At 41.1% G+C, this 26,910-nt stretch overlaps 2 protein-coding genes across 3 annotated transcripts; one reads left to right on the top strand and one right to left on the bottom strand.

Annotated features, from left to right (window-relative positions):
* The first annotated feature begins 9,983 nt into the window (after positions 1 to 9,983).
* Positions 9,984 to 13,323, top strand: mogat3b (monoacylglycerol O-acyltransferase 3b). Its single transcript, XM_071916630.2, has 7 exons — positions 9,984 to 10,065; positions 10,330 to 10,437; positions 10,521 to 10,591; positions 11,545 to 11,749; positions 12,591 to 12,765; positions 12,899 to 13,083; positions 13,169 to 13,323. Exons 1-7 carry the CDS (start codon positions 9,984 to 9,986, stop codon positions 13,321 to 13,323), a joined length of 981 nt encoding a protein of 326 aa, XP_071772731.1.
* Positions 13,324 to 15,800: 2,477 nt separating this feature from the next.
* On the bottom strand, positions 15,801 to 26,577 carry srrt (serrate RNA effector molecule homolog (Arabidopsis)). Of its 2 annotated transcripts, none has more exons than XM_071916635.2 (20): positions 26,493 to 26,577; positions 24,795 to 24,913; positions 24,513 to 24,641; positions 24,283 to 24,429; positions 23,563 to 23,751; positions 21,120 to 21,289; positions 19,976 to 20,160; positions 19,777 to 19,893; positions 19,524 to 19,683; positions 19,224 to 19,393; positions 19,074 to 19,135; positions 18,832 to 18,910; positions 18,092 to 18,283; positions 17,804 to 17,974; positions 17,364 to 17,517; positions 17,029 to 17,222; positions 16,698 to 16,854; positions 16,414 to 16,506; positions 16,161 to 16,271; positions 15,801 to 16,044 (listed from the first exon to the last, which is right to left on the bottom strand). In XM_071916635.2, exons 2-19 carry the CDS (start codon positions 24,911 to 24,913, stop codon positions 16,168 to 16,170), a joined length of 2,592 nt encoding a protein of 863 aa, XP_071772736.1. In that variant the 5' UTR covers positions 26,493 to 26,577; the 3' UTR covers positions 15,801 to 16,044; positions 16,161 to 16,167. The 2 variants fall into 2 exon arrangements, with proteins under 2 accessions (XP_071772736.1, XP_071772735.1); XM_071916634.2 differs by having other exon boundaries at positions 16,172 to 16,271.
* Between the last annotated feature and the right edge of the window lie 333 nt (positions 26,578 to 26,910).

The following is a 26,910-nucleotide window of genomic DNA, read 5'->3' as shown; positions in this document are numbered from 1 at the left end:
CATTTGCAGACCAAACTAATCCCCCCCCCCCCCTTTCTCCTCAGCGGGTGGAGGGACTGTCTGTCTGGTTAAATTTTGCAATGTTTTTTTCTTCAGCCCCTGCACTCACTGCATTAAAGAAAAAAAACATGGACAGCTAGGAGCCACAAAAACATGATGATAATTATTTTTTTAAAGGAGAGTGGGCAATCCATTCGCCTTTAGGACTGTTATTATTTGTATTTAGACAGTAAGAAGATAGAGGGGGGGATTCAGTTGAGAAAGCTCTAGTGGGATTCAATCCTTTTTTTTTTTTTTTTTTGCTTGGCACTCTAAAGTGGAGAGAGCCAGGAAAGAGAGAGGGGGATGACATGCAACAAATGTCCCAGGCTGGATTCATACCCAGGATGTCACTGGCACATGGCATGCCCCTTAATCACTTGAGCCACTTTGCCTTAGCTTGGACCCATTTTAAATCAATATTGTGATTGATTCAAGTGTGTGAAATAGATTGATTGATTGATTTGATCCTCAAGAAACAAGAGGTATAAGGTTGAAGTTGATAGGAATGGGACATTGATTCAAAAAGATACCCTGATAATTCTGTATCATTTTAATTTGTTGGAAAAAAGAAATGTCATAAAATGAAAAAAAAATAAAAAAAGTTTATCCAATACTCCTGTGATCACGTCAGAAACCTATATTATCATAATATAATATAATAATAACTAGCTGAAACAATATGGTGTATGATAACTAACTGCTGAAGCGGTCTAAATTATCCCACTCTGCACCAACAATTCACAAGTTAGCAAACACATTGCTTACTGAATAGAATTTGCCATAGCATGCGTGCAACCAAGGATCAAAATAATAATACTCATTTTTCAGGAAATTGGAGATACACAGATGGTGGCTACTGCAAAAACACGCCTCCATAATGTGTACAAGGCCAGGACATCTGCCAACTTTCAGAACTCAAGAGGAATAAGACAAAGTTTTATTCAAAAAGTCTCAAGAGTGACACATCTTGTACGTGTACATGTATTAATGTACTTGAATCAGATTAATACTTTCCCATCTTTGATAACACTACTGATATATGATAACATATGACCACACATGAACAGAAATACACCAGTAATGTTTTCTCTTTTAAAAGGAGAGTGGGCTGTGGCTCACTTTAAGTATCTGGTTTTATTTACTTTAGTGTGAAAGTATAGGGAGAAGAGAAGCAGAGGGACAGGAGAGAAAGCTGTGGCAGGATTCGGTCGAAGGCCAGTGGGAGCTCAAGTGACAGCGACCTTTACCATTCAACTATCTCTGAGCACAAACGTCATGTTTTCTAATCAGAGGACATAAAATGATTTACTCCTCACGCGAAGTTGGTGTCTCATAGCTGAAATCTCTCCAGCATGACGATCACTCATCTGATGAACACTGAATATTCACAAACGCTGACAGAAACTGGGAGCCGAGCTTCAAAACCATGACCACAATTTTTCTAAAAGTGATAGCATGCCCTTAAATGATGCAGTGTGTGCCAGAGACACCCTTCCTTCAAGCCATTTCTGTTGCCATATTGAACCAGCTAGCTTGCTTGTTTGGCATGGCTGAGAGGATCAGCCCAGCCAGCAGATGGCGCTATCACACACAGGTGATGCACCTGCTCGCACCTGAAAACCAATGTACAGCAAAGCCAGCTGACCATAATAACACTGATGTTGATTTTTAAATATCTGCATGAGCGGCCAGTAGTAGGAGTTCAGATTCTTCTTACTAACCTATTGACCCGCTGTTGCTCAAACTCTGGCATGGCAACAATCTGTTTGGGTGATCGAGGAAATCCACGGCAAAAATATCCATTACTGCTCAGCCAGACAGGGGGGGATCCACTTGACTGGAGAAATGAGCTTAAAATGTCAGCATCTGCCACGTCTGTCTCACATCCATCAGTCCCTCGCTCCCTCTCGCTCTCCTCCCTCCCCGCCCGTCCCTTCTGCTCTCTGGCCCTGTGTGGGCCTTCGCTCAGCCTTCTGCGGGCCCAGGATGTTTGTGCTTTCTTCTAGCTTCCAATCTGAATTACTCACCCTTTTTGGAATCGCACAAGAAGTATACCGCCGGTCAGAGCGACTGAATCATCCGCTTCACGGAGAAATGCTGAAATGTAGTCAGCTCTTTCTCTTTCATTGCAAAGCCTCGTGACTTTATCTTTTGGTCTATACATCACAGTCTTAACCATGAGTCCTGTCAGCTTTCAATGCCATTGCTGACACTGGTCCTTGACTCTTAAACATGATTGAGATTTCATATTGTCCGCTGACTGTAACACAAAAAGCACTGAAAACTGATCTAAAAGTAATGCCTTAAGGGGGAAAAAAAGGCTCCAGTGAAGTTAGACATAGTGTATATTCCCACTACACTGCCTACACCTGAAGGGGACACACTAACCAACCTGCCACTGAGAGTTGCTGTGTTCACTGATCTAATCACACTTCTGGATTGAGTTTAGGATCATCAGGTGAGGACGACAGTTAATATTACGTTGTGTGAGTCCATGTTTTCTTATGGGATCAATACAAATTGCATCTGTGGTTCAAAACATGCAAGTGTAGTTGCTTTGCACTCAATGACCCCAACACCATATCCGCTCTCACCCACCCCTCCTCTCCTCTAACATCCAAGCTAGGTTTCTTTCACTGAAACAGGGGTATAGCTGCATCAGATCCAGCTTATTGGTAAACAGCTTAAGCAACACTTACAGCTATGTAAGGATTTTTCTCTTTAGTTCCACCAATCACATTCAGCTCCAAGGTCAAGTGGTGCAGATTGTTAATTCATTTCATTTCAAACAGAGGCAGTTAGTGAAGTATCCAACCTGCAACATCCCTGCAGATTCGTGCTAATATTCCTATAATATTCTAATAAAAGATTTATAGTGCGTCTGTGGTACTTAAGTGGGTTTCTTACAGTACTTTTTATGCCTTATAGGGAGTTGTAGTTTTGCTGTGATATTTGTATATAATCCCTCTAAAATGTGTCATATGATTACTGTATTTCTTTTCTGTAAGTGATAGATGAGCAATATTGACAGGCTGCTAATTAACAAGTATGTGATGTTCTATTCAGAAGACATTATATCTCCTGTTAAGTCGAAGAGCCTTCCCAGACTCTTCCTTGTTATTTTGGGGGAAAGACTCTGGTTAGAGCCAGTCCAAAAGACCAAAAGAACAACAACAAACACATGAAACCAGTTTCCATTTGAATAGCCTATACTGAGCAAGAACTATAGAGTCTTTTGAAATCCCATCAATCACACCAGCTTGTGGGGAGGAAAGAAATCTCTCAGTCTGAGTGATGCGTGTCTTGAGTGGCTGTCACGCCCGAAAAAAAACACACTGGGACGTTATTTTCTTTTTTTTTTTCTTAGGCTCATTCACAACCTCCGACCCTTTTGGCTCGTCCTAAAATCACAATTTAGGTCAGATATTGCGACAATCGATAATCAGCCCATGGTTTTCTTTAAAGAAAAACAAACGAGGCTCCCCTCCAGCCAGACGCCTGCCTCTCAACACCTCAAAGACGCGCCAATACAGACCAGCCTCACCTGCCTGCGCACAAACACAGCTATTATCCCTATTCATATTCATGGGGAACTACCACCCCATTCAAAACACACAAACCCTCTCACATCCTTATTATTCGTAAACATGCAGATGCTCTTCATCGTGGCCTGGCAAAAAAATAAAAATAAAAATAAGGCTCCACTGACACTGCTGTCACTATGGGCTAGCCTATTTGATTAATAATGCCGTGCATGCTCCGGCATCACAAGTCAGCTGATAGAGGCTTGTTTTTTGGTGAAATATTTATAAGGGTTTGTCACGACTAAACTTAAACACGGGATGTGGGTTATTGCGCGGCGTAGCCTATCTTTGCCATATCTTTACATCTGTGGTAATGTGAGGAAAAACAGGCCTGTGCATTCGCCGATGTGGGCTATACGGCTTCAAGCCTGGATAATATGGGTTATCAATACACTGTGGGCTAATGTCAACCTTATATTGCTTAGGTTTACGTGTAAATAGCCCATGGTATCAGGCCCGACGTTACCCCCCGCATTATAGCATCACATCATATGCTGCCAATTAGGCATACAATGTATTCTGACAAGGACAGTGTGTTATATCTAGGATGTAAACAACAGATGCGGTGATTTATGGACCAAAAGATAACATGAATGAAGGTGGGTTACCTACCTTAGTAACTAGGTAGCCTATGGCTGGCGCAGAGGTAGACTATGCCGATATCCAGTTGCCTAGGCTTGTAAAATCAGACAACAACAAAACCACGCCGGTAGCCTATGTTGATGACACAGCTGTCTTGGCGGATGAAAGGGAAGAAAAATCCTTTCCCAGCTGTGTCAAGACGCATCAAAACATAAAATCAATTATTCAGGCGTATATTACCGGATTGTCGCCTTTTCTTTACATATAAGGGCTTCCATTTTTATGATTAACCGCGCACTGTACTACTGAGGCTCGGTGTAGCCTGACCGGTACGAGATCTGATTGAAAACCATGATGCAATTCAATGCGACGTTACAAAATGTTCCTCTGCAAACACACAGGTAAAACGCCGTTCTTGGATATAAAATAAGCTCCGACGCGACCTCCGCAAATAAAACATGGTTTCAGTTGAGGCAAAAACACAACAACATCAAACCAAAATGCGCAAATATCACCGCTATGCTGGTCCAAGCGCTGGACATCCTCAAAGTCTATTTGCATTCATATTAATATTCATACAGTAGTTCCTGAGAGCAGGCCAATGGTTGTGTTAAAAAAAAACAGCCGAGGTGGATTTGAGTCCAAATGTGATGTGACGCTGTTATCATTTTGCTGTTATCAGTAGACCGAAATGAATTCTCCTCTCACGACTCATATTTAGCGATAGATTCAGCAGCAGATTCATTAAATGTCCGGATGGATTTTGTGATGCACTGTGACAGTAGGAGATGAACATTTTTACTACAAACCCCCCTCCCTTGGGAAAAACAATTATTGTGCTCCTATAATAATCTTAGACGGGATACAAAAATAAAGCAAAACTATAGGAGTCCTTATATGAATATTATAGGAATATTATAGCGATGCGATAGTAGATAAGAAAAAATACCATTAAGTATGATAAGGTCACAATAAACTCTATATCATAGACACAAAGTAAGTCCATATAGGAATATTTTAGTGATGTAGGGCTCTAACCCGTGACTAGTCATTTTCAATTCGAGCTGATGTGAAATAGATCTTACAGAATTAAAGGGGATTGATTGAGAAGGTGTGGAACTCTGTTGGGTTTGTGTATGTCCATGGCGGGAAATACCACCTTAATAATATAATATTTTTTTTCTCATATATGGGGGATATGTGGTATGGGCAGTATGTTGTGATATATTATAAAGCGCAGAACATAATCAGTGTTTTTTTCAGGGGAGGTCACATGACCAACTAGCCAACACATGGCCAGTGTGAGACTGACACGCCCCCTAAAGTCTATGAGAGATGATATAAAGATGACAGCAGCAGCATCTGAGGACCCTGAAAGCCTGTTTGAGTTTTCTCCAACCAAATGAGCCATAGATTGCAAGTGCTATCTCTTGTGCAACAGAAGGTGTAGCACTCTCATGTTTATGTTGATGTAAATTTGCTGTTAATGGGATATTTTGACTGCTCTGCAACAAGATGTATAACAGTGTGCAAGTAATTTAGAGCAGTCAAACAAATACAAACATTTTACATATATTTGTAATTATTTTGCATATTGTAGCCTACCTGTTACCATAAGTACACAGGACCGTCATTGCTGTCCAGGCACTTACGGTGAAGAAACACTTTCTCATGAGGCTCAGTTGACCCTGTGAGCACCTGGATCTTTTTCTAAGCTTGAGATATTGGAGACTGAAATTGCTGGCAAGTTTGACAAAACCCAGCAAATATAAATATGTGGTAGTAACAGAGGTGTGGCCAAGTCAACTTTGCTCGAGTCCCAGGTCAGTCTCAAGTCAAGTCCCAAGTCTAAATGTAGATTACCAAGTCAAGTCCAAGTCATTAATGTCAAGTCTCAAGTCTAAATGTAGAACGTCAAGTCAGAACAAATCAAGAGTCCACTATCAATTTAATATCTTAAATGCAATTTTCAATGCAATATGGTTTTAATAGGATAAAAACTTGGTAAGAGCATCATGAGTTTGATTTCAGTTTCAACTTCAATAAATTCAATCATTCCAGACAAGTTCAGAAAACAGAATTTAAATTCAGTCGTCTGGTGGAACAAATCTCATAACTTCAATCCAAGTCATTTACACAAACACAAGATCTTTTGTCAAGACTTTAGAAACGTTTTCAAGTCATCAAAGTACAAGTCAAAGTCAAGTCCCAAGTCACCAGAACCCAAGTCAAGTCTCAAGTAGTTAAAATTGTGACTCGAGTCCAAGTCATGTGACTCGAGTCCTCACCTCTGGGTGGTAATGTTGTAGCAGCATCTCATTTTGCCACCATATTGCCATCACATGCACATTGCAGCAAACATCTCAGCTGCTTGATCAGTAACTTGTTATTCAGCACTGTTCTGTCTTGTGGCAAGGCTGAAACAACCTTAGGCAGTTGCTTCTGTTGTGCTACTTTGTGACAACTTAGCTAATTTTGGTGCCAGGTCTACACAAGCTGAAATTAAACCAGAGGACAAACAATTACTTTAGCCCATTGTATTGGAGCTAATTCAAGACTGCAACATGTATTTATTTTCATTAAAAATATGCCTGCAGACCAGTGTCAGTCCAGATATGTCAAAGTGTAAAATTACTAATTTCCATATGGAAATCATTTGGTAAACCTTCAACGTACCTTTGCATGTTGAGCTGAGCGTATTGTCTACGATCATTCATCCCAGTCATGCTCAGTCTCATACTGGGTCAGCTGACAATCTTGAGCCATTAGGTTGGTTGACAGTCCCAGACAGACCCAATGCCCATATCCATTCAGCTGGTCCTGATGCCAAAAAAGCAACAACACACGATTAGTAATGAAAAAAATAGTCATATTCTTTTTGCGTTCAGTGTGTGTGTGTGTGTGTGTGTGTGTGTGTGTGTGTGTGTTCGTGTGTATGTAGGAGTGTGACTACTATTAAGATGGGTCTGAGACTAACTGTCCATGGTCCTGCAGAAGAAAAGACAAAAGACCAGAGACACACATTCACACTCAGCAAAAGACAGACAGACAGTAAGCGACCAGTAAGCATACGATTTGAGGAGATCCAACAAGTTGTGGTTACAATGCTGTGTAAAAATACTTGGCCCCAATTTGATTTTCTTTTCCATCTTTTTCATCAGGAGATTGGCTTATGATCAAAGGCTTAACATGGAATGCGGGACATGTGTCAAAACTAATACCTGACCATTATCAATAATATCCCAAGACAGTAGGCGTCCACAGCTACTGTGTGTAAACATGTGTGGAAAGGCAGAAGTTCAATAGGTGGCAGGAAGGAGGTTATCTTTGTCACAAACAACATGTAGGCTGTTCCACGTGAAAGTGAAAGTTAGCTGGTGATGTAGAAAAGGGAAGCTGAGGAAGCATGCAGCGACGGCCCGGCAGCTTGGGCAAGGTTAATGAGGGAGTGAGGGCAGAGGGCATGATGTAAGTGCTTTTAGTGCATAGAATCTGAAAAATAAAAATAAATGCATTTCATACTGCCTAAAAGAGATGAAAGGTGGTGACACCTTAGATTAGAGAGAAGAGCAAACCAACAACCATTCTGGTTGAAGAGGACAGCATCATCTTCGTCGTTAGTGCCAATAGAGCAGTTACTACCTTTCAGTTAAATATTTTCCATACTTTATTTTTTTTGTATAATTGTCATTATCTAGCTTAAGCAGTCGGTCATTGTAATCCATTTTTGCTTTTTCATTACACTTACCATTTTTAAAGACATTCGACTCTCCTCATCTGCATCCGTCATCACTTGAGTGAGTCATTTTTTATTCGTTCTCCTCCCACTGAACTAAGACGTCTGAATGGTTTAAGGTGGTGACCTATAGTGGTGTAGTTTCTGCAGACTGGATCTAGTCACTGCTAGGCAAAATGCTGCATTTCTTTAATTCTTTCTTAGGTTTTTACCAAAGTCTAACTTAACGTGTGTCAGAGAGTCAGAGAGTCATGAGGTAGAGGCCATAGTGCTCTTGGGTTTTAAGGGGCTCAGCATGCAAATCTACGACAGGGTGTTAAAACATAAGTTGGTGTGATCAGCCAGCCACCGCACTCCTCTATGTTAATACTAATCTGGGGGAGCTTCAATAAGACGAGTTTGGCAGAATGACACTCTCACGATTTACAGTAGGCTATGAAGTTGGTTAGGACTCTGTAAACTACATGACATGACTTGTTCCTGCATTGCTAACAGATGACAACAATTTCAGTCTCCAATATCTCAACCTTCGAAAAAGATCTAGGCGCTCACAGGGTCAACTGAGCCTCATGAGAAAGTGTTTCTTCACTCCAAGGTGCTATTTGGAAAGGGAAAAATGCTAAGATGCAAGAAAAAAATCACTCAAGATGTGAGGTATAAAGTGAAAACGCCTTTCGTGATAGAAAATAATAGAAAAAAGGTTAAAAAAAAAAAGACAGGAGGCCCAGACAGGCAGAGATCTTAAAGCACACCTACACGTTTCGGCAACAATGAGGCAGTGGGTCTTACATATACATTCTCCCTGACACAGAACAGGTGTCAGTGATTAGTAATGATCACCCTAGGGTGTCAAGTCATAATATCTAAAACATGAGTCAGCGAATGTGGGTTACAGAGAGGCATGTGTGTTACTGAGTGGGTTACAGAGAGGCAAGTGCGTTTTGGATAGACTCAAAGGACTCATTATGAATCAGATACGCTTAAAAAATTGAATTGTACTTCTGTACTTTGATGGAGACTTGGCTAAGTGGATAAATATTGCTGATGATTACCAGAGAACGAAGTTGTGTATTACATTAGTAGCCTACATTTAAATATCACATGACAAAAAATAGGAACTATCTTTAAAGCATATCAGTTCATGAAGAGATAAGTGAGCAAGTCTTCCTCTCACATTATCAGAAGTCTGATGAACGCACCTAATCCCAATGTTCATTAAAACAAAAATGGAACTCCGAACAACAGTGATTTCATCATCAAAATGCCCTCCTAAAGACATGCGATACATAATTACTGTAAGGGTTTCAAATATGTCTGTCCTATGTCTGTCTGTTATGAGCACACCAAGACAAATTCCTTACAACTAAGGTTGCATGGCAATAAAGTATTGAATCTTGAATCTTGAATCTTATGACTCAACTTTGTCACTTCTATCTCTGACATTGCTTACTTGTGTGTCAAAGTATGGGGGGAGTGGATTTGTTATCAGTAGCCCTACTTGAACTGGTCAAAGTGCATACTGCATGTTGTGCTTTTCCTGAACTGGTGATTGTGCATCCATTGAGATCGACTTGGAAATACTACAATAAGGTAAAGACAGACTTATATTCCGTATTGTGGACTTAAAGGTGGTCTTGTAGTACTCAATCAATGATTTTTAGACAATAATTTCACATCTTTTAAAGTGTTTTGTGATCCCATAAGCGTAGCCGGTAAAGTTAGTTTTATTTGTAAACAAATTAAAATACTAGTATCTAGGTAAGCCTGTGGGCTTTTTCGTAAGCTGGTCATCTTATTAGGCAACTGCATGTCATTAAAGTTTTTTTCCTTATGGAGAATTAAGGCCAAAAGACAAAGTGCAGCTTACTAATGCAATCAAACCTTTATTATAGAATATCATTATTATCTCAGATACGGCAACTTTTGAAACTTCTACAGGCATATGTCATTTATCTACACATGACCTTTAATACATGAAATCACAGCTCAAAATGTTATCAGTGGCTGAAAATTGATGGTACGGCCTGCAGGTTGCTGGAATGAAGCAAGAAAAAACTCAGTGGAAGGAGTTTTTAGAGACTGTCAGTGTTCTGCAATGGGTACTATCCTTCCTCCTCTTAGGTAAGACTCATACTCGTACTTACTAAGTCTGAGAATGTGTGAATACTATATGTCAAAGGTGCACCTTACACCATTTTGCTATAATTAGAATGGTTCAGCTGTTAATTCACTCCAGAAGCCTTTCACTGCAGGCTGCTGACAGACTGGCTGCCAAGCAACATTATATTAACATTTGCAGGTGCTCTCATTTATCAAATCTCTTGCATCCCTTACATGTGGACTCTCTCACTACCAACACGCCATAATGCACATCCCCAACTTCAGGAGTGGCTTGTATTGTGTTGCTGGTGTGTCTTATGTTTACCTCTCTGTGGCCGCTCTCCACTGTGTACTTCATATGGCTGGTGAAGGACTGGCAAACCCCTGAAAGAGGTAAATTAATTGCCATCGATCAATAATGGCATGATGACAATATCAGAATTCTGCGTATACAAGTTCACTTCTGTCACCATCAGGGGGCAGGAGAACGGCATTTGTGAGGAACTGGAGCGTATGGAAGCACCTCAGGGACTATTTTCCAATCAAGGTAAAGTGGTGACTGGATTTCTGACAGATTCACGTTGCACTTTTTTGACAGTGGGATCAGATTTTGCTTTTGTTTTGCCAGATAGTACCTGGTAGAACTTCAGTTTGCCAGACAAATGGAGATAAGCGATAGGCTTTTGTAATCACATATTGATCAATGATTGCCTGGACCTGCCCCCCTGTATTGCTGTCACACCCATTTTTAAAAGCGGGGGTGGCAGTGATTCAAGGGGGCTGGTTCCAGGTAAACATTTTGGTACTGTTGAGAATTATTTTAAAACAAACAGTAGCCCCGACCTTATGAGACAGACACACCTTACCAAACAGCCTGAATTGGACAAATGTAAAGATACAGATACACACACAAAAAACAAAACAGCTAGTTCTCAAGAAGCAAAGATGATGTCTGTGTACAGTTGACAATAGAGGCCCACCTATCCTCTCTCAGCTCTTTTCAATAATCTCCGCTCCACTTTTGCATTTTCCAAAAAAATGCACACCAGCTGTCCTCATCAGCTACAGGAATAAAAGAACCATTATATTGATTGGGGAACAGAGAAAATGTAACAGCCTGTGCTTATTCATTCATTTGTACTCAGGTTCCTTTTAACTGATTTGATAGCAGTCTCACAGTATAAATACTGGTGGGGTTTTTTTCTGAAACTGATTATTATCTGCTGATGAGTTTTAAAAGCAGGGTTACAGATATGACAATGAATGCGGACCCCAGGAAGACTAGCTGTTACCTTGGTGACAGCGAATGGGGATCCTAATAAACTGAACTAAACTGTGGGCAAAAATTTTTTTTTTTTAATGAGTATTATGTCACCAAGGCTTTCAATTATCAGAGCCAACATCAACTCACTCTATGTGGCATTTTGCTTTTATCTCTCAGTAAACCAGATATTAATGAACCCTCCACCTCACTCCTCTCGTCTCAATCTTCTTGCTCAGCTGGTGAAGACAGCGGAGCTGAATCCAAACAAGAACTACGTCTTGGGCTGTCACCCGCATGGCATCATGAGTGCCGGAGCCTTTACCTGTTTCAGCACAGAAAGCTGTGGCTTCACTGAGGCGTTTCCCGGGGTGCGCTCCTCCCTGGCTATACTGGCTGGCCTCTTCAGGATACCACTCTTCAGGGAGTACATCATGAGTGCAGGTATCTACAACAAGTTCAAAGGACTGGACTATTCCACCTCTGTGTGATTAGCGGTTTATGGCAGCTGAGAACCGATTAAAGAGTTGTCCTGACCCACAATCAAACATATCTAACACTGAAACTTTTATTGGGATAGTGGCGATAACAGTAATGATTCTGGAAATGCATTATCAGTTTTTTGGATTGAAATTAGATTAGACCAAAATGAATAGCTACTTTTGATCAGTGTCAACTCTACTATAGATCCACTGCACCCTTTAAAACAGAGCAACCTGGAGCACTGAATACAAACTTTGGACTTTGGACATTTCACCTCAATTAAATAAGTTACACTTGAGGTCTTTAAAAAAAAATAATAATAATTTGTCACCACACCAAACTAAAACACTTGAATTCCTATACTTAAGAACAGACATTTAGATTGCATTAATAAAACCAATATGATAAGAAGAGTATTCATTTGCATTAATCAATAATTTAAGTCCAACCTATTACAATCCATATCAACTTACCTCTTCCTTCAGGCACATGTTAGCATGCATTGTAAAGTCTCCCTGCCTTGTGTAGCTCCTGCAATCCACTAGAGGTTACTAATGTACTAGAGGAAGGTGTTTGTTTACAGCCTGGACAGAGTACAATAAAAGTAGTATGGGCTTGGTAAAAACAATTGATAAAGAATCAGATTGGTGCAAAAGGACAAGCATAATGACAACCTCTAGCAAGACCTACGCCCAGTCACAAACCACCAAGGCATGACTGCAAAAACCCGTACTTGCCCCAGGTGAAGCTCTCAGGGTGCCACCTGCCACCTTCTAACTCTCTTCTCTATTTCTCTGACTAGGCCTCTTTCCGGTCAGCAAGCCCAGTCTTGTGCACCTCCTTTCAAAAAGTGGCAAAGGAAATGCAGTGGTGATAGTGATAGGGGGAGCGGCCGAGTCTCTGGCGTCGTCCCCCGGAGTCAACACAGTGGTCATGAGGCAGAGGAAGGGATTTGTCAGGGTGGCCCTTGAGTTTGGGTGAGAACGCACTCAGAAACACAAGTGAGATAACACAAATCAAACGGCATAACTGTACTCATACACAAACGTCATAACATCTAGCAAGCAGAGCAGTACTGGACACAATCATGTAACCTCTGATCCTCCTCAGGGCCGACCTGGTGCCCATTTACTCATTTGGGGAAAACGAGCTGTTCCGCCAGGTGATTTTCTCAGAGGGCAGCATAGGGCGGAAGTTACAGGACCTGTTCAAAAAGATCATGGGTTTCGCCCCTTGTCTGTTTGTTGGTGAGCGCTTGGCATGGCTGCCCTACAGGACTCCCATCACTACTGTTGGTGAGTAGTTCATTATTCTGTAGACAGGCCTAATTTAGCTCCCTGTGCCCAACTAATTTTTTTTGTAATTCCCCTCTTCTCCCAGTGGGAAGTCCCATCTCTGTGCCAAAGCGTGTTTTACCTACTGAGGAGGAGGTGGACCACTACCACGGCCTTTACATGGAGGCCCTGTCTAAGTTATTCCATGAACACAAGGTCAGCTGCGGACTCTCCGAAAGTCATGAGCTTCGGATCATTTAGACCTTTCACTCCCATATGAACAATGGAAATTACTTTATTTGCCATGCTGCCATCAATGGGACTACTTGAATGAGAGCTTACAGTCTGGACCTGATGTGGTGACGGGTTTGCTCTTAAATATATAGATCCATCAGGTTTCTTGGTTCATAACTTCTGTCTGCATTTGAAAATGTCTAACATGAATATGTGGCTTAAATAATTATTTAGTTGTGCAGCCCATGATTTGGGAAAGTTGTTTGCAAAACAGTGAAATGTAGCAATGTTGTGGTATGCTATTGTATGCTATGTGATGCTGACTATGTAATGTTGACTATGTGCACAGTACGACAAAACATATTTTAAGTGTTCACACAAAACTGCATACCTGTGATAAAAACTAAAACATAAAATAATTTGTCTCAAATAATAAATGAACATGCGTATGTCAAAACAGGGTTTCTATATATATTACTTTTTCTTACAGTTAGTGGTAAAAGTATTGGGACAGTGGAATAAAATTGTGTACTTGAAAATGTGTATTTCAGATCCAAACAATAATGAGATGAAGTCTGTGCCACAATGTTTACCTTGCTAGTTTGGTTTGGTTATCCAACCTGCAGAAACAAGGGATTGATGCATTTCTTCAGACTAGTAGCTCAGAGGATGTGGGTCAGCAGCACGGACTGGTTAGGAGGCAAAACTCAGTTCAGAACCAGAAGCAATGCTGTTAGCTATGAGAAAAGGGCCAACAAGCGATTTGTACATACACTCAATCAAAGCTTGAGACTATTATAGCTCATCCCACTCACAATGTATGAGGAATTAATCCAGTTTCAGTATGTGGCTCCCCCTCTTACTGGCTACTAGCTTGGTTTACAAAGTGATTGAGGATTCACCCTTATTCACTTGACATTGTCTGAGCTTTGATGTAGACCGACGGTCTGTGACAGCTAAACATTCTACACTGGATTAAAGCGAAGTTATTCTGGGAATTACGATGGGCTATAACAGTAATGGAAAGGTTGGTTTCCTTAAAGTCAAGTTATTTACAATTGATTAAAATGTGATGAACTCCCAAAATAAACTTGCTGTGCCTCGCTAAGGATTCCAGCAGTTTTGCCAAAACCATTTTCTGGAAGAATTGAAAGAGGTTTTCCTTGAAAAGCTCAGTCCCACTCAAATTTTTGTTGGCATTTTGGGGTCTTAACAAATACGTATTTTTGATTATACTTGAGTACATTTCTATAACTACTTCTTCTCATGTAGGATAGACCCTGGGGTACTTTCACAGGAGTTATTTTCTAACAGGGTGCTTTAACTTGATTAACTTAGATTGGTGTACCTTAATGCAGTTTTCTAGCTGGCAGCTGTGGCCAATGTAATGGCACCAGACAACCACATATGTAATTCTACAATTTACCCACTAGAGGGCGACCACTCCTCACCAGTCAATCCGTGTCGTTTCACTTTGCTTTAGCACAGGGGTCTCAAACCATGTGCCATGGAGGGCCGAGACAGTCTGCAGGCTTTCATTCCAACAAAAGATTAGACCAAGTGATTTCACCAGTGCCTTTCTCATAGGAGATGCTGCTGAATGTCACTCTTGATCCCAGGATGTGACTGAATGCAGATCTGAACACCCGATATGACAGAAGGGCATGTGGGTCCTGGGGAACGGATGTGTAGAAGAGCAGATGATCTCCCTTCAACAGGACACCCTGCCCTTAAAGTCTGACTGGTTGCTTGTTTGTATCATTTGAATACTCTCCTCAGCTTTCTATCACATCAAGCGGTTCACGAAGCCCTACAAGGGGAAAATGTATTCTCTAATTGTGTCTTAAAATAAACTTATCTTTGAGAGGAAGTATTTTGGCATCTTTAAAACACAAATATACTGTTCTCAGATGTATCTTGTAACAATTTGATTGATTTTTATAAAAGTAATTATTTCAAATAGTCATTGGAAATACTTCCCACCTGTCAGAATGAGTGTTGTCTTGATTTGCAAAAAGGGGACAGCTTCTTGGTTCTGTGAGAAAAGGCAAATTCAAGGTGAAAACATCGCAAACACAAAGCAAAATGTCTAAATATTTTTGAGGATTCTTGTTTTGTCATGAGTTCCACTGATCTAAGAGTTAGGCAATTGGTTTTCTAAAATCATGCATATTAGAAAAACATTGTGTGACTGTCACACTGTTTAGTACACATTTGTAGCATAGTCATTCACAGAAGTGATTCTGCAAAAGTTATCAGCCCAACTTGTAAATTATGACAACTTTGTGATGCCACACTCCAAGTGCAAGTGATCCACTTAGATATGATCAGTAGTAATACTTCATTTATGAATAAATGGCAGAACACACAAATTTTGTGGTATTTTTTGTGGCATCACAAAACTCAAAGCCGCACTACCTTTAACATTAAATTCCCCCACCACACACATCGTTTTTTTTCTCTTATAATAAAAAAAGAAACATGTATTGTTGTAATTAGAACGCAATTTTATTTTGAAGAATCGATTACAGCAGAAGCTTGCTCTAGTTGCACAATAATTGCAAAATATGATACTCAAGAAAAACTGATAAGCCAATCACTACAGAAGACAAACAGGACATGACACTGGAAAAGTATGTTGACTAAAATACTGAAAGGATCAAATGAATCTTCTAAAAGAAGTCAACGTCATCTGGTGCGTCCAGGTCACGATACTCAATGATGTTGCGTGGATCGCCCCGTGTCATCCTGAGATGGTAGAGGGTGCAGAGACATAAATAAATAAATGATCGTGAATCCCCTGCGGTTCAAAATTATCCAATGGCAGAATATAGGGATAAAAGCACAATTAAGATCACACGTACAATGGGCTCACCTGTTGTTGCGTGGCTTCCCCAGGTAGCCACCTTGTCCCCGGAAGTTGTCATAGTTACCTCGGCCTCCTCCATACTGGTTGGGTGGGTAAGGAGGTCCACCTGGTGAAAAAAAAAAAAAGTTAAAAAAAAAAAAAGTTTGGTCGTCTGACTGACAGAATGTATTCCTATTGTCCATGTGGGGAAAAAAAAGGAGTGAATAGAGGAAGATGTAATGAAGAACAGAGTCGGAGCATGGTCGTACCTCCATAGCCCATCACTGGCGGACGAGGCTGGCCGAAGCCCATCGGTCCCTGGGGAGCTTGAGGGGGAAATGGCATATTGGGAGAAAGCACACCTAGAGAAGAAGAAACAGAAAGAAAGACTATGAGCTCAGATCTTTGTGGGCAAAAGACTAATTCATTATTCAAGCACCGGCACACCATAGTTCTAAGCTTTCAACTTACTTCCTGAGCCAATCATTGTTAAAGAACAAAAATCCTTTGTTTCCAACATCTAAATCTAATTAGATAGAGAAGTTGTGTCCACCTTGTCCTGGGCCTGGTAGGGGGGGTAGTTTCATCTCTGGCAGGGACGGTCTCTTGGCATCCATGAGGAAATTGTTGAAGAATGACACCTCCTTTTTCACTTCCTCAATTTTGTCCCCATGTTTGTTCAAGATGTGTTTGCGCACAAACTCTGGGCCCTGGAAATTCGTTTCAAATGTGTAGTATTTTAGCAGCATATAAAGGAATAAGCAACAAAATACTGAATGACTGGTTGCATGCAGTGATAGATAGATATAACTACGGTCTAAAGTCTAAAATCACATCACTAATGTGTTGCACAAACCCACATACTTGGCTTCACAAGGGCTCACCTTGAATTTCTTGCCGCTAAGGGGGCAGAGCCACTTGTCCTTTCCCAGCTCTTGAGTGTTGGCAGACACAAACTTCTCCACCTCTTGCTCAGGATCCTTGCGGCCCATCTTGCCTGCCTCTTCTTCAGACAGTATCTCTTTTAAACTGAACAAGGGACTCAGTTTCTCCTCCATCATCTTCTGCCACTGTAGCACTGTGTGCACAAGAAAGAGGTTTTATTATATACTTAACCCAGCCACTCCAACCCCTCTAAGTTAGGGTTGGCATGTACTCTCTCTCTTCCCAGTGCAGCCTTGTCCTCATTGTACAACGCAAACAATAGAAACACACTGACCTTCTCCCTGTGTGATGCGGTTGGGAGGGATGGGTCCACGTACATGGACCATGCCGCAGCGATTGGGCATTTCGTCCTCACTGGGGTATTCACAGGTGTTATAGTAGTCAATGGAATGGACGATGCGCAGATACAAAACCAGACGGTCCAAAACCTGGAGCAAGGCAGAAAGTAAAGAAGACTAAGTGTCTACATTTCATTGTTCAACTCCTCTATCACCATGGGCCAGCTGCTACTGCAGCCATCTGAGTGACCAACATAACACATCAATACTACAACACATTAATGTATCCACATAATGAAGTCATATCACCCTTTCAAAATAAAATGCAAAGCATAAATTGTTGGCTGAAATGTAATTGTAATTGTTCAGATGGGGAGTCGTTTTCTCAATTGCTGTATGCATTTGTCCAAGGTCGTAACTGCGCTAATGAGCAAACCTTAACTAGCTTGTCGTCCCTCTCCACGGTGGTCTCCGTGGGGTTTCCTTCTTTGGTGCCCTCCTCAGGATCCACCCCGCTCACACTGCCCAGGAGCTCCTCCTCCTCAGCGCTCACCTCCTCTATCAGGTAATCAGTGATATTCTTCAGGATGGGGTTCTGAGCTGGCAACTTTTGAATAAAGCAAACCACATGTAAATAAATAATTCAGTGACAGCATAGATCCTCTGAGAAACATCTGCTCGGATTGTGCGCGCAAATGTATGTACTTGAGAAACAGTACTGCACCTCAGTGCTCTGCCCCTCTTCCTGGGACTTGTGGCTCCACAGGTCCCCTTTCTCATCCAAGGCGTGGATGAGCTTGGCAGCCAGCTTGATGTCATTGCGGAGCACCTGCTTGTGCTGAGTGATGCCGTTAACGTTGCGCACCCTGCGGGCCAGGTCCCTGTTCACCCCTGGTGCCAGTTCACAGTCTCGCAGCTGCAAAGGGCAGAGAAAAGAATAGACCTTTATTAGCCCCATAGGGAATTTTTTACGCTGGGATCACGCTTAATCTGTAATGCATTTGTTTCTGCAAACTGGGTGGAGACTTCTAAGCAAGGCTCCTTATACTCAAACATATTGAGGCAAAAAAAGGGACAAAACAACATTAGTCAAAGTTAATGCATACATTATCAATGGAGTAGAAAAAATCCAACACATGCAAGACCTTCATTGCAACACAATGCATCTGCAACAGAATGATGCAGCGATAACAGGTTCTCTCATCTGAGATGAATGAACTTCCATCGGAGAGGCACAGAGACTCAGTGGTCCACAAAACAAAACAAAAAAAACTGTATATGGAGTAGTCATCCATTACATAAATTAAACAGCTCATTAACTCACCACATATATTAAAAACAGTTAGTCATCTGAGGCTGCAGTGTCATGATTTGCCAACGAGCCCAGTCAAACACACTGTCTGATATGCATAAATTGCTGCATAATATGCAACTGTGAAAGCTTGCTGAGGTTGACACACTTACTCGAATGTTCTGAAGGTTCCAGCAGACCTCCTTGATGTTGATACTGCGGTCAAACGTCACCCAGCAGCGTCTGAAAAACCTGTACAGCACAAGGTTCATTTAAACTTTGTGCATGTGTAATTCGTAGCTTTACTTCTCCATAACTTGTGACTGACGTTGAATCAATCCCACAAAATGTATGAAATCGTTTTCACGCTAAGTGGAATAAAGAAAAGAAAAGGAGTTTTTAGTAGAGGGCCAACCTGCGCTCTGGGTGGGGGTCAGATAAGCAAACACGCAAGAAGCCAGGATATCGCCGACACAGCTGAGAGAGAGAAAAACAAGTGAGCTCTCCAGTGTCCGCAGAGACAATTCTAATACTCTCTGAACACTGCTTCCTGTGTCCAACTCACAGCAACAATCTCAGCCTTGGAAATGGTGGGAGCGATGCTCCTCATGAACAGAGAGCAGGTCCTGTGGAGAGGCCGCGGTCTGGGAGCGTCATCCTTGGGCTTCTTCTCTTCTTTCTTATCCTCTTCAACTTCCTCCTTTGGTTTCTCCTCTTTAATCTCTTTGTCAATAGCTGGGAGAAACCAGTTTGGTGGGAACAAGTCAAATAAATGTTGATAACTTAAACATCTGCGTTATACTCTTTCTGAAAATGAAAATAGACTTCTTCCTATGAATTCCATCACTGCTTTGGCATTTCTCACCTTCCCCATCCTCTTCCTCCTCATCCTTGTCTTCCATCTCTTCCTTCTTGGCAGGTTTGTCAGAAGAGTTGGAGTTGGAGTCTGAATCCGAGTCAGAGTCACTCTCCGAGGCAGAGGCTTCATCTTCACTGTCTCCACTGTGCTTCCTCTTCCTCCTCAGCTGGTAAATGAGAATAAAATGAACAGTGAGGGCTATTTGGTTCATTTCTGCCTCTTGTTAGTAAAGAAGACCACTAGGAGGCATGACACTAACCTTCTTGGGTTCAGGCATTTCTTCTTTGGCAGCCTCTTTCTCTGTCTCCTCTTTCTCGGTTTCCCCTTCTGCTGCTCTTGCTGCGCCCCTTTCTGTGCTGGAAGAACTGCTCTCCTCCTGTGGGACAGTTCACTGTCATCAACACAACACAATGAAATGTTGACCGTCTGTTGGATATAACAAGAAAGACAAGGCATACCTTTTCATTCTTGTCTTTCTCTGCTGGAGGTTTGCGGTCGCCATCTACGGTTTTGAGATCTTCTCTCTTGGGAGGTTCGGTTCCCCCTGAAACAGCTACTGACTTCTCCCGTTCTTCTTCCTCCTCAGATGGCATGTCCAAGATACGAAGATCATGATCTGTCCCTCCTTCCATCTTTATCACAGCTGAAAGCGAGCAAGAGGGTATATGGTTTAGGCTATGACTGATAATTACAGGGTTTTTTTTCCTTTAAGGGCTACCCAATATTCACTGTACATTTGCTACCCACTACGCATTAGAATGGCACACAGGTCCATAGTTGATAGTTAGACAATGAAGCATTTGAATAGCAAGAGGGATTCATCTTAAAGGATAATACTGTTTTGTTTTGTTTTTCAATTTGTGCCAATCATCTAGGTTGTCCCTCTTTACGTTATTCCTGATGCCTTCTGCACACAGTCAGTTTAGTTGGAGATATCAGGGCTCATTTTCCTTCCCTCAGAAAGGGGAGAAAGAGAAAGAAAAAAGCTTCCATAAACTTGAAAATGATTAACCCAAGATAGATAATCCATCACAGTATAACATGAAGCCATAATTTGGTTTTGTCAAAGTTTCTGTTTTACCATCATTTCAGTTTGCCGGAGTCAAGTGTTTTCATATCAATGCATGCATTACGTTGCTTTCTGTCAATCACCTGACACCCACAGGAAGAAATGAAAGTTTCCACCATGAAAGAATCCTTAAAATCCCTTACTTTACAAACTGTACTGTAACATCCATGTCTTCTTATTTAGGGTGTCTGATAACCGGGACAACAATTAATTTCAAGCCAGGTTTGACACCGTAAAGTTTGTATTTAAAACAACAACGAGAAATGTTAAAAAAAAAATCGAATTATATACGGCAAGTATTGTGAAATGATTGGGGGAAATGTAAACTAGACGTAGACAGAAGTAAATGGGCTACAACTCTATTCTCTTAAATTATATAATCATAGTATATCCTCTAAATGATATACTCATAGTGTATAATTTAAAATGGACAAAATAGAGACATGAGTAGGAAAAAAGAATATCATCACAGCACAGGTAATTTTGAGTATTATATTACTAAGCAAGACAAGTATCCCCCTGTGAGGCGTCACCTGCATCCAGGACCTTGATGATGGCTTGGGTACGTTCAATGTCCAAGGAGACGTTATCAAACCAGCTGTTCTCCATCAGGAATACGTAGACATTCAGACGGTTCTGCAGGGCACTTTGGGCCTCGGCCTTAAGTCGGTTCGCCTCATCTGGGTGGTACTTGGACCTGAACCTGTGTCCGGAGTTAGGGTCCAAAAAAGTGTAGGTAGGGGATGTAGGGGGTTGGGATGGACGGGATGTAAAGGTTAGAGAACAAATGTATATTACATCTATGTTGCATCTGTGGTGTAATAAAAATAACACTAAGAACACAGCTTTTTTAACAAAAACATTCAGTTAATAATCTTTTTTTAAATTCGGGTGTTTTATTCTTTTCTGGGAAGAGTTAAAAATGCCTATCCATCAATGAAAATGAACATATCTATCCAGATGACTATCAAGTGAAGGAGATGTTGATTTCTGCACTTTATATTGCCTAGTCCTTGTGGTAGTGTTAGGTCCTTCAGTGTATGCATGTTTTGTCTTTGTGATTATAGCTGGTTATTGCACACATCAGGAAGCCTGAGGTTAACTTACCAGGAACAAAGCAAAAACACAACAGGGAGACAGATTATGAAATTAAACATTCATATAATCATAATTTCACATTTCAAAAGATCAATTTTATCATTGAGTGGACTAAAGTTACCTTTTCTTCTGCCAGTTTAATAACAAATAAATACTGAGAAGGGTCTCTTCTGTGAAAATGCGCTCCACTTCACCCCCCTGGTGTGTCTGTATACACACAAATTCGGTTTTGGGATTCGATTTGATCCGAATATAAAAAGAAAATAGGGAGGAAAAAGCATAAAACACAAAAAAAAAAAATCTCCATGCGCGGAAGGCTACTTGACTGTCTATCTAAAATCCCTGGTACTGTGTGTCTAAGTGCAACTGCATTGTGCGCAGTGCATGCCCTTGCTGACTAACAACGATTCTCGCGGACGAGTTCCACTTTTTCTCATCTTCAAAAAACGTGTCGTCAAGGTAGTAGTAGGAATGGAGGGAAGAAGGATTGGTTATGTCAAAACAGAACATTGACAATTTAGCATGATCCCTAGACACACCTGTGAAATAAGTGTAAAAGCATTAACAGGCATCATACATCTATGAATGTTTGCAAAGTTAAAATGACAACTTAAAAAAAAAATCAACCCAAACAGTAAAGAGGTGTTTTCAAGTAACGAATCTGTCTTTCAAAATTCCAAAATTCACATTCAGGCTAAAATCCATTCAAAATCCTGCAACTGACAGAAAAACCAGGTGCATAAAAATGACCAAGCTGGCCATTTACATGTTTATCACAATCTGCAAACACAAGCTGCAACTTGTAATTAAGGGGCTGGTCAGTACGGCCAGATGGTCCCCTATTATATTTTGTTTCCCATTAATAAAAACAAACCTTACCAGAACATGTCCAATCCTATCCAGAAGATCATACCCCAGCAATATGGAGGTCTTGCATATCTCAATGAGCAGAACTCAAATTGAAACTTGTGATACACACATTGTTAATCTTTCAGTTACGCGATTCTGAATGGAATTTAGAGCCAAATGTGGTTTTGTTGTGTTATTGTAAAGCAGAATAAAGTTATCAAGCAAAGTTCAAAGGAGGTGAAGGTAGTATGGGTGTACTCAAGGTTTGACTTGCTGTGCACTCTGTCAATTCGTCAGAGATAACTTTAATTTATTTGAATACTCACAGAAGCCTCTGCAAACTGCTGCAACACATTTCTTTTGTGATATTTGATTCCACAAACAAACAAAATGATGACATATAGACTTCTATGGTTGAATTTGGGTTGATTTTTTTCCTTTTAAAAGCAATATGTAATGTAACACAGATTCTTAGAAATTCTACACTTATCATGGGTCTGGTTCCCGTATGTGGGTGTGGGTGGGACTGTCCTGCTTTGGTCACTTGGTTTCCCCTGCTTTGGACTTGTGCATCTCAAGTGCAACTACTATCAATCACATTTAGCTCACATTTGCTCTCTAATTAAGTTGAGCTACTCTCACATTTAATCACTGTGATAAGATAAAGGTTTAATAAATTGGCATGGATTTAATGCAGCATTACGTTAACCATTACCTGCAATGCATAAAAAGCCTTGAGTGCATTATATTCCCTTGCCAAGTTTGTTAATACCACCACTAGACTCATCACAGTAATCAAATAAATATGACTACATAACTACTATGTTACAATATTCAATTAGTGCAATGTCCCATGATGCACCCGCCACAGAACCAGGCCCGACTTATCAGATTGTCATTTCAGAAAAATGCCCAATATCTAAAATAATAATGATAGTGAAATGAAATTCATATTGTATACCTAAATTAAAAACCTACTACTAATATCTATTATTAGGGCTAACATAGTAAAGGCAATGAGTATCGTACCACTCTTCATCTTTGTGAGCCAAAAAGAAGTCCTGCATCTGCTGTCGGCGGAAGTCAATCTTGTACTCATTGTAGCGTTTGACTGCTTCGGTCTCATCCACAGAATCATCCAAGGAGATCAGAAACTCCTTAAAGCTCTTCATTATTGGAGGGGGAGGACCCAGATCCATGTCATGGATGTTACCGAGCCTAAAGGAGAAAATAACAGGTTAGATGGAATGAGTTTAGGGGTGGAACTTTAGGATTTTGGGCACAGGCCAGCCCGGCTGGTAGCCTTTTTTATATTCTCTACATTAATTTTGATTATATAGTTCTGTAATACTATGTAATATATTCTATGTAATAAAAGCATCAGCCTTAATTGATCTCTCAATCTAACACTTCCAAGAGAGTCAAGAGTGTTGTGTTTTGGCCTCAACAATAATGTGCCTTTTTATCTACAATGGCAAGGGGCTGACCTGTAATTTTGGAGAGAACTAGGAATGGTAATAGTTAAGAAACAAAACATGCAGCAGAGCAACAGCTTTGTCAAGATTGATGCTTAAATACATAAGCTATTGGCCTTGCCGCCTAGTGTTTTTTCAAATACAAAATTACATTAATAACCAAAATATCTAATAGTTGCAGCCCTTGCTGTCAAGTTAATTCTAGATCGCTAAAGAGATGTGAATCAACTTCAACATTAAAGCAGCAGCTTATTCCAACCTGATCACCTCTCACCTCGCCTGGATGGGGATGCCATGATGAGGCTGCATGAGGTGCAGGTCAGGGTGGCCCCAGTGCTGCGGTGGGGCATAGCTGGGGCCTCCACCGCCACCGTATCCCAAGTCGTATCCCCCATGGTAAGGTTCTCCGCCGTGGTCGTCCCTGCCCAGGCACAGATAAAAAAGCTTAAACCACAGCAGAGACAAGTTGTAAAGACTATAGAATTGAGTAGCAGCTGATCTCACCAGTCTCTTCTCATGCGTTTCTGCTGGGGACTCATGTCGTGTCTGGGCGGGGAGAATCTCTCCCTACGACCCCGCTCATAATCCCGGTACTCTCCACGGCTACGCCGTTCTCTGCCCCTGTCCCACTCCCTGGCAGATTGGTTCCAGGAAACAAGAACAGTCAAAGCAAACAAAAAGTAATCACTAAACTCAAGCACACTCAGTCAATTTCTACATTTTTGTAATTAGAATCCAGTTCTGGTCAAATAGTCCTCGGAACTATCCCACATCTCTCTTTCTCACCTGTCGTTCCAGTCATCTCTGCGCCTGTCTTCTCTCTCTCTTGAACGATCATAGTCACTTCTCTCCCGTCTGAATTTGTCTCTTCTCCTGCGATCGTATTCATCGTCGCTGTCTGCCATCTCCATGAAGAGACAAGATAGCTAGGTTATAACGGGGTATGGTAATATTGTAAGTTACCTGACTGGGGTCGGGGCTGCCGTCAATCAGAGCTAGGTAGCCTTGTTCTGAACTTGCTGGTTCTACCATCAAAGCTTTGTTTACTGGAGGTGGCTAGCCGCCAGGATACTATGCTAGACAAAGGAGGGTGATGTCACTTGGTAAACTGTGATGCAAAAATAATGTTAAAAACAGTGTTTCTTGCACTGCACTTCATTCTGTAGCAATAGGAGAATGCCTAATTCTCGCTCAATTTACTAATTTACACAGGGCTCTGCATTGTTTGGAATTTGTGTTACTGATACCGGTAGCTCAACTTTTTTCATCCTATAAATCAAAACAATTTAACATTGTGTTTTTCTCAAAAAAAATCATGCAAATAAAAACAGCCCCCTCTTGAATAGCCAAATTAATAGGCAAATGGCCTGGAAATGCTACAAACATGTATTAGATCAGAAATGGCATAAATCATCATGGTCTCTGCTGGTCTCTAAACACCAGCGCCCTGCAAACAGCCCTTCTTACTATCTGTTTGGGGTTTACAAATAGTTTTTTTTGCAACAAAGGTTATTAAAAGAAGCCCACAGGATCCTCTGGGAGAGGTGATAATATAATACTTCCATGGTGGTGATGCCATTTTTTCCAGAGAGCTGATTGGCTTTTGATATTGGATCCAGCAGCCTGAACATAACCTGCTCCAGGACAGATTGTGTGCAGTTATCATGGAGATAGAAAATGCTGATGAGCGAACCACCGTCGTCAGACCGAAAATCCCCTAATTTTGCTTCGTGAGATAGGCCCCTCGTGTAGTCTGTGGGTGGAACGAAAACTCGGCTCTCCACTGCACATCCTTGATCTAATGGATCAAACTGTTGTGGGTGCAGTCAAATGGAGTTGAGGATGATTAGGGAGACATACACTAAAGGTTGAACAAAACTGGAAGGGTGTCCCACCATCAGGATCCCACCTGAGGTGGCTGTGTCATCAGCTGCCAGCGATACACACAGAGAGAGGAGGATGGGTTGTGGTTGGTTGTGGGGCGCGTGGGGGTCTTTGTCTTGAATTGAACAGTAACTAGTCTAGCACTTTCATGGTTATCATAGTATTAAAACTAATTGGGACAATGTGACATAATACTACTAATACTAACACTGGCTACTCGAGACTAAGTTGACAACATTGTTTTGGTGTAACATTAGGCTAACAAAGCTACTATGCTATAAGCTAGCAGTGGAGTCTTAAGCACATATTTCAAAATAAAGTCCTTCTAAGAATTGGCCTTTTGACTTTCACTGGGGTTATTCAGGGTAATTTGTGTCAATAATGTTATATGTTTCTTACAGTATAACACCCCCATCTTTGTCCGGCTAACGTTATATTTCTAGGTTAATGTTAGCTACAGCTAAGCTAGCTATTAGCTAGCAGTTAGAGAGGAGAGAGAGAGAGAACTACTTAGCTCACCTGCTAGCCACTTTACAATTAGTTATATATGTAATAAGATATAAACCTTTTAACTTACGTTACTAGCAAACATTTAAATACCTTTCAGCTACTTGTTTGGCTGATTTTCGTGCTTCTTCTCGTTGTCCTTTGGCTCTTCTTTTCTTCTTGCTAGTTTTCGACAGACTATTTTCTTCTTCTTTAGTTTTGAGGCGGTTGACATCCAACTGTAAGGTGTATTACCGCCACCTACTGGGCTGGATCGTGGGTAGAGACTTGGAGGATCTAACTGAACACTATTTATTAATCCTGTTTCCCTTAAAAAACTAAAAAGTGCTGCGCTGCTCGTAACACTACGAGGCTGCCACCCACAGTTCATTAAAATAATTAGATCAAGCTAAACGATTAAATCCTCTGACACAGGCCCGTTAAATGCAAACCATTTAGAACCCTTCTCTCCATAAGTTTCTGTTTGTCATGTCGACCAAGCAAAGCTTTTAAAGAAAATTAGGAAATTCCC

The sequence above is a fragment of the Centroberyx gerrardi genome, chromosome 11 (genome assembly GCF_048128805.1).
Source record: "Centroberyx gerrardi isolate f3 chromosome 11, fCenGer3.hap1.cur.20231027, whole genome shotgun sequence".
NCBI lineage: Eukaryota > Metazoa > Chordata > Actinopteri > Beryciformes > Berycidae > Centroberyx > Centroberyx gerrardi.
This window is presented reverse-complemented; position numbering and strand designations above follow the sequence as displayed.

Coding starts and splice junctions, on each gene's coding strand:
- mogat3b (XM_071916630.2), top strand. CDS start 9,984: ATGAAGCAAGAAAAAACTCAGTGGAAGGAGTTTTTAGAGACTGTCAGT. Junction 10,066..10,329: donor ACTATCCTTCCTCCTCTTAG/GTAAGACTCATA, acceptor CCCCAACTTCAG/GAGTGGCTTGTATTGTGTTG. Junction 10,592..11,544: donor GGGACTATTTTCCAATCAAG/GTAAAGTGGTGA, acceptor CTTCTTGCTCAG/CTGGTGAAGACAGCGGAGCT.
- srrt (XM_071916634.2), bottom strand. CDS start 24,913: ATGGCAGACAGCGACGATGAATACGATCGCAGGAGAAGAGACAAATTC. Junction 24,430..24,512: donor AAACGCATGAGAAGAGACTG/GTGAGATCAGCT, acceptor GTGCCTGGGCAG/GGACGACCACGGCGGAGAAC. Junction 23,752..24,282: donor GGCATCCCCATCCAGGCGAG/GTGAGAGGTGAT, acceptor TTTCTCCTTTAG/GCTCGGTAACATCCATGACA.